Source organism: Stegastes partitus, unplaced genomic scaffold (assembly GCF_000690725.1).
Source record: "Stegastes partitus isolate 25-593 unplaced genomic scaffold, Stegastes_partitus-1.0.2 Scaffold1542, whole genome shotgun sequence".
Taxonomy (NCBI): Eukaryota; Metazoa; Chordata; class Actinopteri; family Pomacentridae; genus Stegastes; species Stegastes partitus.
The window spans coordinates 82,847-97,800 of record NW_007579273.1 but is presented as its reverse complement, the minus strand read 5'-3'; the positions used below and the strand labels follow the sequence as shown (position 1 = coordinate 97,800).

Below are 14,954 nucleotides of genomic sequence, written 5' to 3'. Positions count from 1 at the left end.
AACAGAGACATCCATCACCGTTTTGTTTTGTTCTGTTCAAAGAATTATGTTTTGAGTGAGGTAGGAACACCTAACATAACCCTGTGGTTTACAGAGGAAACAGAATCCGGAAATTAATCTTTTTCAACACACTCTGCTGTCTCCTCAGTGCCCTACGCCACTGATTCTCCTGTTTGCCTGTTTGCTAGTTGCTCACATGCATTCACTGTGTATTGTTTACATATTTTTTTCCCCTATAGTTTATTGTAACACAACATTTTAATCGGTATAATAACATATCAATTAAAGTTATGAAGACAGTGTTTACAGACAGACCTGCTGTTCCTTATTTAACATTGAGAACTTACAGCCATTCAAGTTGTTTTTGACCAGAGTCAGTACAAAAGACAAACTGTGAGGCGGCTCCCGGTTACAGTGAGATAAATGGTGAGTCTGTAGGCGTGAGGACTGAATTCATCACAAACATTTGTTATGGTTAGAACTGCTTTGATTATTGTGAAAAGAAACAGCCATAATTTAACATACATTAAGTTTCCACCATGTCTGCGTTCTCAAACTACAGAACAAACAAGGGGGAGTTTGAACCATTTAAGAGCACATCCTGGGCTTATTCTTATAAACTTAATTTAATGAGCTGAGTGAACTTTCAGCTGTCGTTCATTCATTCATTTTAAATCAAATGCCTGGAGTCAGAAGAAGTCACATTTCTGAGCTCTTAGGTGGTCTGAAAATAAAATGATTAGACATGTAGAAATGAGCACAACTCTAGTATTTGTATTAAGTAAACTAGAAAAACACAAGATGATTTAACTAAAATACATTATGATGTTTTGCAGCACCTCATTAATAACACTGCAAAGTTTCAACCTTGTTTTTTTTTAATGAATCACATTAATATCCATAACTTATATCATTATTGTCAGTTAAAGCTGTAATTTGTATATTTTGTGCAGGTTTTTAATTACTCAGGTAAATTCACGCCATATAAAAACACTTGTATGGTCTTAACCCCACTACAAAAAAATCCAATTTTATTTTCCTACTAAAAAAAAACCCTGGACTTGAAGGCTGTTGCCCTACATGTGCCACATAAACAACCTGACTTTCCATATTAAACCTCACTATTATAACTATTATAACATAAAATCTGCTGAACCGGGAAGTCATGAATTGCGGAAGTAAACAACTTGCGCGCAGCAAAGCACAGCCAGTCAACCGCAGCTCGGTGCCTGTTTCTCGGACTCGTTTACAGTGTTTTGTTGTACCGCTGAATGCTAGTTGAGGTGATTTGTAGCTTGTTTTCTCGCTCTCTCGACCTATGACCACTACAGTAGGGATGGGTGTGTCCCGACCTCTCTTGGCAATACGCGCCGGAAGGGAGGAGGACCTGTCTGTCTGACTGTCTGTCTGCCGCTCCCTCGCTCGGTCGGTCGGTCGGTGTGTCTGTCTGTGTGTCTGCCGTCGCGGTGCCACAGACGGGCAGAGCCGGCGTTTGCGATGGGAGCTAGCTAACTAGGAAGGGCGACTACAGCTTTAAGTGAAAGAAAACGAAACAAGAAGCAGTCAGCGGTGCCGCTGGGTCGCTCAGCTAGTTTAGTGGGATTACAGGGGATTTCGATATGATATTTGTCAAACTAATTCTCATGTTTTGCTGCCTACAAGACATCACAGGTAAGTTTGCCATTGACTTTAACGGGGGGAAGGAAAGTGTTCCGTGATCGTCATTGGAGCTAGCGCTAATCGGATCATGCAGTTGTACTCGGGCTATCTAACTTGCTAGCTAGCTGGCTAATGTTAATGTTTGTTACTGCTGTCCTGTGTTTACTCGGTACGGTGCGCACCCAGGCCAGGTCTAGCCAGCCCGTGTTGGCCGAGTATCAGCTTCATTAATTTGGGGTTTTGGGTGATACAGGTTAAGTAGATAAACGGCTCGTGTCTTTGACAGCTCCTCAGAGGAAAACTAACGATTCCGCGCTAACGTCTACAAACAAGACATTTGAATGGCGAAGCTTGAACGGGTCCCAAGTACTGGAGGGGGGTTATTCAGTTTACTGGGATGATTTCAAACTAGTTTAACACTAAGTTTAGCCCCGCTGGTGATGTAAAGTTATGTAGATATGTGATACTGCTCGGCTCCGTTTGACAGCTATTACGTCTGCCAGTGACAGAGCAGGCAAACTGCTCCATTACTGACCTGTGATGACCCCGACTGGGAGCCTTTGTGCTCGTTGTTTACAACAGCAAAAAAAGGAAAAAAAAAAAAAGATCCACCATGTTGTGAAGCTTCACATTTTCCTGTTGTCACCAGGATGTGGACGTTAGTTGTACCAGAAGTTGTGATCTTCATTTCAGGGCAGTAGATGGGTGTTTGTTTCAGTCTGGTGCTTTTCTAGGGTATTCCCAACAGTGTTTAAGTGGTACCACCTTCACTTGGCTGTAATCTCTGTTCACTTTTAATCAGAGTTTCCAGGAGTCACTGAGTCATCTTTGTAGAAACTAGAGGAACCTGGAGTGTTGTGTAATTGACAAAAAAACAAATCCAAAATGAGTCAAGTTAAAGATAGCGTCTCTCCACACGGATGATTAAAATAAAGCGCTGGCTGAGTGTTTTTCAGCTTCCAGATTATTACAGTAATACGACCCAAAGTGCTTCACAAAACATCAAAACAGACGCATTAGAAATAGCCTAAGCTCCTGGTTTAAACTGTGTGTAGAAATGGATATCGGCAAATAAACAACCTGAACGTGATTATATGTGGCTACAGGATGTGTGTGTGTTTTTTTTTGTCCTCTTATAAACTCTGCAAACACAGATTTCATAACGGATGTTGTCCTGCTTCAGCACCCAACAGCATCAGTCCCCTGAAGGTTCAGGTTGAGCGGTCACAGCACGACAAACTGGGACAGGAAAACCAACTAGAGTTTAGTTTGTGCTTCCACTTTGTTGTCATGTGTCTTTAAACTGCGAGCTTGCAGTGTTGCCGATACGTTGTTGGTCAAGCTTCACTTCACGTCAAACGCTGGTGAATTGCTTCATCAGTTTTTTCATAAAACGGTTTTAAGATATCGGTGTTGCATGTTGACTTTATCCTGAGGGTGAATGCTGTTACGATATTTCCAACATTTGCTCAAACTTGTACATGTTGTGGAATGGAGCACTCCTATTGTAGGATGTCCACCCATTAGTCACTTCATCCACCAGCATTGTGTTTGAGTGACTTAAAACTGTACAAGCCAAGGCTGAGGCAGATTGTACCAACGTTACGCGCGACAGAAAGTAATTATTAACCTTTACCTGCTTTTAAATGACCGCTTTCAATTACAAATTGACAGAAGACATCCTGATATACACCTAGATCGCTACAAACGCTTGACTAAACTACACACTGGCCTACACTGGTTTCTGTTCAGTATAACTGGCACGTTGGAAGCCCTCTGTGGTTATATTTGGATTGTGAGTGTTGAGTAGAAAGGATCAAGAAGGCTTTTCGGTAATGATGACATGACACACAATACAATCAGTTTTTCCTCGGCTCAGACATTTCTGAGGAAGTCAGTGTTTCAGATAAAGTGGGTTATCTCACTTTTGACACAGCTGCCGTTACTTGGCCGGCTTACAGTGATGGCTCGCTGCGGAGAATTTCTTATTTATTTTTTTTCCCCTCCTGAGTAATGTAGCATAGGATTTCGTTATAGCCAATATTTATCAGACTTGATGCTTGCAGGTTTCAGCCAACCCTTTTACTGCTATTGTTTCTTGTGCTGTGCGGTACACAATGTTGAGGAGAGACATGGAAGCTGCCCTAAAGCTGCAGGAAGCCTGATGTGTTGCGCTAGCCTGGCAGCCATCGCCCAGCATGCTCGGTAATGCGAGGCTCGGATCAGTTGAGATCCTCGCTGTTACCGCCTCCTCGGTTGTTGTCAGCAGTTTCCTCTCTGTCAAGAATTGCACTTCACCGGGGCACTTGAGGCTGAAACCGATTGCGCTGAAATCCTGATGATGTGGCCATTACACGGAAACTGACTGCCAGTTTTTTCTCAGCCTTTGCTGCTGTCTGACCAGAAATTTCATCTATTCCTTACTGAGGTGATCTGTTTAGCTCCAGATAAAGTAAGATGCTGCTGACAGGTCGTGAATCAGTGTATTTTTTAATACTGCAAAAGGAAGGAATGCCTAAGAAAGAGGAGTGAATGTAAAAAAAAAGTAGTTCAGAAGACTTTGTGAATACTTTTAATGAAAAACAATTAATTTGAGTGGGTCACATTAAGCGGCACGTAGCTGAACGTTTTCTTGCCTCACCCTCCCTTTTTAAGCATGTAGGAGAAAATATACAGTGGCTGTGAAAAACATGAAAGGCCCTCTCTGGAGCCAGTGTTTGACTTTTCTCTTTTGGGCTACGGTAGAAACACGGTGGTGTAAAATAGCCAGCTTCATGGAAGAGGACCCACTCCCTCTGTGGTTAGAAAGGCCTCATTCCAAGTGAACAAAAACACAGGTGATGATGCACTAATGCAACCTAGACAGAGACAAATCCCTGTCAATCCTGCACACAGGAGCTTTATACAGAATTTCACTTTAAATTAAAATGAAATGCACTATATCTAAACACATGGTAAAATTACATAGTTTTAAATTTCAATTAAAATATAGCTATTTAGTATTTTCATAAATCCATTTAGGTGAGTTTGAGAATTGCAATTCATGACATAAATGAATTACATGAATATAAAACTCTCACAAGGTCCATATGGAATGAAACATTTTCTAACACAGTATGTGTAATTCCAGCTTTTTTATACGATGTGTGAGAGTGTAAGCGACACTTTTCAATTTGTTTGTGTAGCTTGTAATTGAGTTTTCTATTTTTAACAGCAGTTCAGTCCTGATAATGGAATACAAGTTCAAATTCTGATGAAAAATAATAAACACTGAGTAGCTATGATGTCAGGTTAGGGGCTGCGGCGGCCTCCACTCAGAGTGAATGCAGTGTTTCAGTCTGGTTGGAATGTGGACACACCAGTAAAAAAAAATCCTTCCTTTATACTTTTTGGGCGTTTTTGCTTCTTTATTTGAATGCAAAGTAAAAACAAGAGAGATGGGGATGACATACAACAAAGGTACCAAGTGGTTTGGTTCTAATGCTGATGGTTTCTCAAGTTTAAAGTGGTTAGTCTTGCTATTTATCCTCTTAGTAAATTATATTTTGTTATTATCCAATGTTAGCATCTGTATTAAAAGATTGTTCGGTCAACTTGGTAGCGGCGGGGTTCATTTCTTTGGGGTAATTCTAAAAGAGACGCGTTTGTTTGTCCGTTTAAACACAACTGTTGAGCAGCTGTGCGACTTTATGAGAATGTTTGCGTGGTATCCTAAATATGGTCATGTTCAGGGTGTTATCTTTACAGAGTGACCTGCTTACTCAGAGGCATGTGTAGACAAACAATACTCATTTTATTCCTGCATAGCCACGAGCCCTGATAGTGATCAGGCAGCTAGTGTGCATGCAAAACTTCTCTATTTGAGAACAAGTTCCATATTTTTTTACATGGTATGTAGATTTTTGTGATCTAATGTGAGTGAGATTGTTGTAGCATCCTGGAGAAGTCAAACTTACTGCAATGTTGTAATACAAGCAGCTATCTGTTGACAAACCAGCTCTGAGCTGTCACATTTCTACATATTAATGGAGCTGTCACATCCTCCAGAGAAAGCAGATCTGGCCAATCTGAGCTGGCAGTGTTTGTTTTTGTACGAAACCAACGTATTCCCCGATTAATTAAAGCCTTGCTCCCTCACCCCAAAGCCTATCTTTAGGCTGCTTGTTTCTCTTCTCTCGTTTGCTGTCATTATTTTCATCGTGGCAGAAGGGCAAAATAAGCTGGTTGCTGGAATATTCTCTGAGTGCATTCATGGACAAGTTGCTGCTAGCCTTGTACAGCCTCTCCCTGTTTGGGGAGTTGTGACTCCCACCACATGAAGTGCTACAGTGATGAACACAACAGCGTACTGTAAGAGCACAGGCAAGGTGGAGCTCCTACTTTATTCTCTTTTGCCTGTGGGAGTCTTTTGGTAACCAGTGAAGGTCCTCCATTACAAAAGCTCATCGCTCAGTGCCTGCCCCGACTCTGTAAATGGAGCCTTTGCTAATTAATTCATTTTCAATTTCTTTTTGAGATTTTTTTTTCTCGCTCAGAGGAGTTTTTTCCTTTTACAACCCAAAAACTTCAGAGAGATAGATAGTTAGTCGCATTCATTGTTCCCTTGGAATGTAGATTAGCATTTAAAAAGCCTGCAATTAATTCAGCCTCTCAGCTCGCACAATGATATACAGTACCGCCGAAACACAACCTCAGTCACCTGATGTGCATCATGTGCTTCTCACTTGTGCGTTAAACTGAGCACTTTCTTTGTCTTTGTGAAAACAACAAAGAAAATGGTTAGAGTGAAAGCCGGCGGGATTACCTCTGTGGGGGCATGGCGGTAAGCTGAATAAGCCTGTTAAGCATGTCCAGTGAGTGACATCTTGTACTATAGCTGGCAACTATTGTAGAGATTCATCCCTGTTTTCCCAGCATGAATCCATAGGCCTGTTTCATTAAGACATTTTGACATGTCACGATAGGAAAAGCAGTGGTGAAAAACAATGTACTGATTTAGCTTCGGGGTCCTGCTAATGTGCAAACTGGCTCAATGTCACAAGGTCACGACTTTCACGGAATCACGGTAAATTGTCAGAGTGTGGCCTGTGCAGCTGATGTTTGTTGGCCTGTATTAATGAGCCGTTTAACTCTCTTTCAGGTCAGTTTGGGAACCGTTTGAACAAATATATTCGCCATTATGAAGGTTTATCGTATGACACAGAGGCCCTGCACAACCGTCACCAGAGAGCCAAGAGGGCGCTGTCCACGGAGGACAGGACCGTGCAGCTGGACTTCCACGCTCACGGAAGGTCAGTTTACATGCAAACACACACACACACACACACACACACACACACTCCTCCTCACTTACTCACTGTCTCTTCCTGTCTGCCAACCTTTCATCTTCCATACATTCTTGTTGTGCACAATGCAGACCTAAGAATAAACCAAACATATACAGCTCTTCTCAGCCATGTTGCTCTATACGGCGTTTACTTAACCATATCGTCACCACAGGATTATGCAGTGTATCTTGTTTGCATTAATAATCAGCAAGCAATGTATTTAGCCTGTGAAATGGATTACGGAAAGGCTCATCTGGTTCCCCATAGGTCGCGTGTTATATAATTGATGACTTAGTTATGCTGATTCCATATTAAAACCACAGCTGTTGCTAATGTAGAATGTATAGTAAATTGTACTAGAGCAGATATATACTGACATACAGGGTTACTGCAGTAGAACTGAAACATGAAGCTGGTAACTCAGAATTTTCCAGTCGGGCTTCTGTATGTATGCGGTACTTGTTGTTTTCCTTTGCTTTAGGCAAAAATGTGTGCAAGTTTAATTAAGTCTAGAAATGTGTGAGAACGTAATTGATTCTGCATCGAGTGGGTTTTAGACCTGCTAATACAGAAACCTGTCTGACACGGGCCCCTCTGGGAGCATCGCTGGCAACACTGGTTATTTAAGACGCTGAGAAAACAAGACTAACCAGATTACTGCAGGTCTAGTAGTGAGATAGGCAGCTCTTTTCTTTTTTTTACCTCTTCCTGTGGAGTCTCCTTGCATTCATTCATTCTGATTCAGTTTTAGGACATATGACACATAACTTGAGATGTTCTCTGGTCTGGGCTGTTAGAGCACAACGAGGCCATCTTTGTTTTGGAAACAGATTATTTTAGGCGTTATCGCTGTTTAAATGTTCTCAGATTCGTATCAGCCGAGTTCTTCTCATTTTGTACAAGGAGACAACAGAATGTGTGCGAATGAAACATTTGCAAATAAACTGTTTGCAGTGCCGACGCAAGAAAATGAAACGGCTTAAAATGCTGTTTGTTGATTTTGTGGAGGGAAGTAGCGTTAAAAAAACAAGTGATTTGTTGGGTTTAGAAGAACTTTGAAGCAACGTGGACATAGTTGTGTGTTTCTTTTTCCTTAGCCTTGAACAAAATGGTTTTGATTGCATTCACCAGTGATGATAAGTTGGGCCATAGCTTTGAATATGCTTGATGTAGGCAGATGAGCTTAATGTGCAGTGACTGGGTGTATTGCTAAGGCTTGTTTTAGCTCACTAACAATAGAACGCACTTTTCTGCTGCCTTCATTTTGCACACATCACAGTCGAGCATATCTGTCTCGTGATCCCAGCGTTGGTCTGGGGCGACTCTTACTAATGAGAAATGTCTTTCAATTTGTCCCTTTCTGTCTGGCTCTCGATTCAATCTGCTTTTCCCTTTTTGCAGCTTTTAATTTCTTTTTCTTTTCTTTTTTTTTTTGCCACATTGAGGTGTATAGTGCTAACGAACCTCAGCAGCTCTGCTTCCTTTGCTCTTCACCAAGCCTGTCTGTGCTGGATTATCCAGGCTCTGTCAAACACATCCTTTTCCTGTGCTTTGGTGCTTTTTCCTGTTATTGCTGTTCTTGGAAAAACCGTCAGCACTGTCTTATTGGGCAGGGTGATATGGACAAAACATTTCATCTGTAATTCTGTGCGATTGCTTCTCTTAAAAAAACTAAACAAAACTATGGCCCTAAAACCTGAATACTAAACCCGTTACAGATTTACTATCGTGACAGCACAGGTTGCTCCGGAAAAACACACCACTATTAAAAAACTGGAATGTGTACTCATGTTGGTTTTGAAGTCTGCTTAGCTGCTCGTTTGATGAACTACTGTTTGCTCAGTGTTTTGTTTGTAGACATTTCAGCAAACCTGCAGCAAACAGCAGCGAGCAGTCAGATGCTGTCACTTCCAGATAAACCTAATAGCAGATTTCTTCCCTGCACCATCCAGGCCTGGGTCGTGCACATTTCGTGTGGGCAGGACGACTATGTTTAGACATCACCAATTTCGCTACGAACTGTGGGCCAGTCCCTCAGAGAAGTCTGCAGATATGCAGTCTCACAGAAGGAGAACATAATAGCATAGAGAAGTCCACATCAGAGCTCTCTTACACTTGACAGTTTGACAGTGGCACGGCCCAAAGCGCTCACGCATTTAGCAGGAGCATGCCTCAAACTCTGAATCTATTAGTTTGAGGATCGGAGTTGGGCCTTTATCAAAATCAAATCAAGTTTATTGTCATTCTGCTGTACATACACAGTGGTACAGGCAAGATGAGAGAGCGTTTCTTCAGGATCCAATAACTTAAAGCAGTTTAAATAAACAAGTGTTTGCATATCCGGATCAGCAGTTCAGCATTCTGACAGCTTGTGGAATGAAGCTGTTGATCAGTCTGGAGGTTCTTCCTTTAACGCTTCAGAAACGTTTGCCTGATGGAGGCAGTTCAAACAGTTTATGGAGAGGGTTTGAGGAGTCCCTGACAATGTTCAGGGTCCTGCTCCTGGAAAAGTTCCTGGACAGAGGTGAGGGAACCTCCGATGACCCTCTCCTCTAACTGCCCTCTGCAGGGCTTTTCTGTCTGACCCACTGCAGCTGGAGCACCATGTTGAGATGCAGTATGTCCATACGTCTTTCCCCAAGTAACCTGGGCTTTGTGTGACTCTAGAGAAAAGCACCACTAGCAAGACTATTATCCTTTTACATACTGAAAACTACAGGAGCAGCTGTACAGCAATAACAAAATGGTCCAGTTCTATCTGAGGCTGTGTGGTTCAAACTTAGACTTTGTCCGCTGTGTAAATGGGTACCATGTCTGTGCCATTATGAAAAGCCAACGCCAATTTCCTTTCCTGGCACCGGAAAGTGAGGCATCCAACGTTAAATGCTTTTTACCTGTGGTTTTAGAATAGAGATGAGAGCTAGCTTCTGAACCTGAAGGGACACATATTGCTCCTATCCGCTGTGTGTTTTTGTGTCAGGTGCTGAAACAGGTTTTTCACGCTGCCTCTTTTACTTTGAACAGGGTTTTTAAAAATTTATTTTTTACAAACTTTACACAGCACAGTGCTCTGTTTGCTACTGAGGCATCAGTGAAAACACACATCTCAGTTTTGTAATTTAGATGTTTTTCATCTTTATGGAGAAGCAAAAGTTGGAATTAACGTGTATATCTCGAAGCCCTACAGCTTGAATTAGTGCCGTGAGCATTTTCAATGTCTGAACACACTGTGGTGTCTAAAGCTGAGTGCAATACATCTGTTAGAGACAAACTCTTAACAAACAGCAAGCAGGATTTTTTTTCTTTCTCCAGCACCATATAGAAGTTGATGCATGATGATCTTGTGCAACGTCCTTCACACAAGCTGTCAAAGAAACTCCAGTTTCCTTTGATAACCCCTGTGCTGAGTTGCTTTCCATTTGTTTTTCAGAGCTAGATTGTGAAAGCAGCACACTGTCTGTGGCATCATTACAGGCCACTGATCTCTGTGTATGTTTTTTCATCTTCGGGAAACCTCACAGTCAGATTTTTCACTTCCTCTGGCAATTCTTTTTAGTTCATTTCACATTTAGATAGACACAACGTATGGGTCCAAACCTGAGCAGGTTCTGGTGCTGGTGTGCAGGACATTTCATAGCAATGTTCATGCAGTTTGGCTCCTTGGAAATTACAGCTTTGTCTCTAATTTGTATGTTTGTGGTCACATGTTTATTCACTTTTGCTTTGGGGTCAGTATTATCAAATCAGAATCATTTGACATTTAAGTGATTTTACAAGGGGTGTACTCACTCCTGTTGCATACTGTAATAGTAAGAAAGTCAACTTAAAGATTGATCATAAAACACGTGTCTTTAGTTTTTATATCCTCACTGAATTCATGACATTTTTCCAGCGTGACCAAATAAAGACAAACACTCTCCCCTCTGTGAAAATTCAAGGCAGGGCTGTTGGGTACTACAGAGGTTTGTTGTAACAAGAGAAAAGCTTTCTTGTGTACGCCCACTCACATGAGTATTTGGTGCCGGATCAGGTGACGGAACAAGGCAGGGCACAGGGTCTCTGTGGAGGGCTGCTTTACAAAGAGATAAGCCAAAAAAAGTAGTCAAGCACTGGCTAATGCAACGCCGGTTGAAGTGATTCATCACATTTCAGTAACTTTTCAAGCATAAAATTTGCTCTTTTCATTTGTAAGATGTAGTTTTCTCCTTCACCAAGCATCAAGGTAGGAGAGTATTTGACAAACATATATCTGGCAAGCTGCAAGGTGGCTCGGTGGTTAGCACCGTTGGCTCGCAGCAAGAAGCTCGCCGGTTCGCGTCCCTTTCTGTGTGGAGTCTCCGTGTTCTCCCCGTGCAGCGTGGGTTCTCTCCGGGTTCTCCGGCTTCCTCCCACAGTCCAAAAACATGTTGAGGTTAATTGGTGATTCTAAATTGTCTGTACGTGTGAGTGTGCTTGGTTGTCTGTCTCTAAGTGTAGCCCTGTGATAGACTGGTTACCTGTCCAGGTGAACCTGCCTTCACCCGGAGTCACCTGGGATAGACTCCAGCCCCCCATGACCCTAATGAGGATTAAGTGGTGTATAGATGGTGGATGGATGGATATTTGGCAAGCTTACACACAAACTGGCCTGTATGTTCAGGAAGCACTGAAATGGGGAAGCGCTAGCCCGATGGTTGAGGCATTTATCGCATACAGTAACCACAGTGTCTATGGTTTAACTACCAGGACTATACCCTTCTTTTTCTGCTTGTGTCCTCTCTCTGTCTACTGTTGAAAGTAAAAATTCCCCCAAAAACTTTTCAAAGAAAGCAGTAACATTACTGCTGGGAACAAACACGACAGCTCCGCGATATTCAAACATAATCAAATGTTTCACAGCTAATTCAAATCATGCAGCGTTTACTTTAGCGGTGCAGGTTCAGTTATGGCTCAGGACAAAAGTTCATACGTCAGCTGAGAAGATCACCGGAGCCCCGCTGCCCTCCATCCAGGAACTGTACTCCAGTAGAACCAGGAAGAGGGCAGGTCATCGCAGACCTCACTCATCCTGCTCATAAACTGTTCTCCTTCCTCCCCTCCGGCAGGCGATACAGAGTCCTGCATACTAAAACTACCAGACATAAAAACAGCTTTTATCCCACTGCTGTAACTGTACTGAACAGCTGAGCCATTCTGCAGACTACTGACATTGTTATTTGCACTGCTACTTTGTGCACTACCTTACATATATTTTTTTCTGCTAGATGTGTATATTCTTGTATATATTTATTTCATTTTTATTTTTTTTTCTTTCTATGGTTATTTTATATCATTGTTATTCTTTTCCTTGCTCATTCCTGAGGCGACACCAACAGCCGGAACCAAATTCCTTGTGTGTTGTGTACACACTTGGCCATTAGAGCTGATTCTGATTCTGATATCAATTAGTCTGACTTCTCAGGTAGTTATAAGGATGTGCTAGTGTTAAAACATTCTCTTCTTGAAAACAGAAAGCTTCTCAGTTTGTCGGTCTCTAACAGAGAGCACATCCATCATCAGTTTCTCTCTTGACGGTATAAGTGAACGAAGTGATGTTTCAGAACAAATGTGGCTTTAAAAATCTGCTGACTGTGTGTCGATCTTTATCTTTGTGTGTTATGTGGTTGTACGGTGGTTTTCGTTATAGCTCACATTGTGACCAAACTACCTTCATTTTCTATTGCTGCTTCATCCCATAGAGGTACTTATATGCGCTATACATCATGTAGATATCACCCTCTTTGTCGGGATGCCATCTCGTAGACATGGCTGGAGGGAACTCCCTTTCTCTGTGCTGCTCTGCTTCCTGAGCAGCGTGTGATTGTCAGGTGCTTGACTCAGTATGTTCAGCATTTGGGCTACGCATTAATAATTTATCAGTCAGCTGCTTCCGTGAGACGAGCAGCGCCGTCTTGATCCTCAGCCTGCGCTCTACCTGTCTGTTTTGCCTGCAAGTTTTTGGTCTGGCACGTTTACAGTTCAGCGGGTAAAAACTTGCGCCGAGCGGGTGAGTAAAGCGTGGCGTCAAAATCATAAATGGCAATTAAAGCTGCATTGTGGAACTTCAGTTTTCCTCCTTGGTGCAGCGACAGTAATCACACCAACATTCTTACAGCGTATACCTGCAATTATTGTTGTTGTCACTGATTGCTTTCTTTTCTTCACCCTTCCTCTGAATGTTTCTGTTTGTCTGGAGCATCAGCTTCTCCCGACATACGCTCTGCATACCACTGTTACTCCATCTTCCTCTTTCGAACTGGCAAACCAATCATTGCTGATTAACGAATCTTATCACCGCTCGAGTGTCACCGTTGTAAAACAGCTTCAGTTGTGAAATCGGAGGTTTATTTATTTATATGTTAATCATCTACTCATGATGAATTGTTTAGATATTTTCTGGTTTTCTGAGGGGGAAGGAAATGCATGTATTTGCAGACTAAAGCTGCTTTCAGTATTGTGATGTGCATGCAGTAAATCGGGGGTTAAAGTATGAGGAAAGTGGTACCGGTTTGTAAAGCTCCGTTATGAAATTATGGAACGTAGAGATTAAACTCGTCAGACATTTGAAACAAGCCAGCGACAACAGAAATTTTCCTTCACTCAATACCATAAATCCTGGTCCTGGAGGGCCACAGTCCTGCATGTTTCAGATGTTTCCCAAATGATCAGCTCATCATCAAGCTCTGCAGAAGCCTGATGATGATCCTGGTCATTTAAATCAGGTGTTATGGAAGAGGAAAACATCTAAAACATGCAGGATTGTGGCCCTCGAGGACCAGGATTGGACACCCCTCTATAAATACATCCACTCTTCTACTCTCTTGAAACGCTTCTACCTTTGTTGCAGTAGATTTAAATTGCTGACAACCTCCAAGTGCTTTTGTGTATTTTTAAAGTTTTTAGTAGATTTTTCCACGACACCACAGGCACCAAGATTTAAAACATCACACTGTGACGTACAGCTAGATTTATACGGCGCCGATAGGCTTAATCAGCACTGTGTGAACTCGTTTGGCAGCGGTATGGATGTAATCGATGTTCGTTTATGTGTAAAAGTCCTCTAGCTTTGAATCAAGCGGAAACCAGAGCTTTCAAAGCACTGGCAGTGTAATGATATAAGAGCAAGTGAAACCCAAAACTGCATGTTTGTGTGTCAGGGGTGCTGTCTGTGGTTTGGTTCAGTCAGACAGGACAGGTTTCCGGCCTTCATGTCTGTGTTCACAACAAAGGTGCTCATTCTCATTGGACTGGGGTCGAGGAATTGTGATTTATGGTGGAGAACAGGTCCAGTGTTCAGGATGGAATCATGATTTAGGTTCTCTGCCTTTTGTTGGGTGTTTGTTCAGTGGCCTCATATACAGGAGCAACCACATGTCAGTTGCTGTGAGGTTTTAGCAGATGAAGAGATGAGTGATCAAGTACATCGAAAGCTGTGGAGTGCGGTTTTAAAGCAACGGTTCTGCTTGCTTTGTGGAAAGCGCTTTTCGCTGAGTGATGCTTGTCTATCAGAAGTTAAAAAGGCCTTCGTGAACAGTGCATCAGTCTGCAGCAATCAACATTTTAAATGCTCTTCAAATCCCAATAATGCAGATTAAATTTCTAACTGAATCATCTACTTGTGGATTCATCTGGGGCCGTGGTGGTGTCATGGGTTGACTGAACCTTTGTTGGAACAGAGATAAGGCTGAACTGTAATGATTGTGCCAGGACTAATAACAAGCAAAGGAATTTATACTATGTCTGCTGCTAGATGATCTCTGTCACATCGCTGACTTCAAACAACTCGTCATATCGCAGTCTGTCATCTGTATGTTCAGCCGCACTCCTGTTTCGTTTTGTTAAGATTCTTTTTTCTCAGTTTTTCGTTCTCTGTTACACTTGTGGCATCAATTGGAGTGAAAATCTGAAAAGAAATCCTAGATCTGATCACTTTGTTTGACACTGGAAATC

The 14,954-nt window shown here is 42.1% G+C and overlaps 1 protein-coding gene across 1 annotated transcript in view; it reads left to right on the top strand.

Moving 5' to 3' along the window:
• Nucleotides 1–1,298: 1,298 nt before the first annotated feature.
• adam10a (ADAM metallopeptidase domain 10a) overlaps nt 1,299–14,954 on the top strand; it is a 33,880-nt gene continuing 20,224 nt past the window's right edge. The window contains exons 1-2 of the mRNA XM_008300445.1: nt 1,299–1,671; nt 6,800–6,950. Coding sequence (XP_008298667.1) covers nt 1,620–1,671; nt 6,800–6,950 — 203 coding nt within the window. The 5' untranslated portion in view covers nt 1,299–1,619. The remainder of the gene's footprint in view (nt 1,672–6,799; nt 6,951–14,954) is intronic.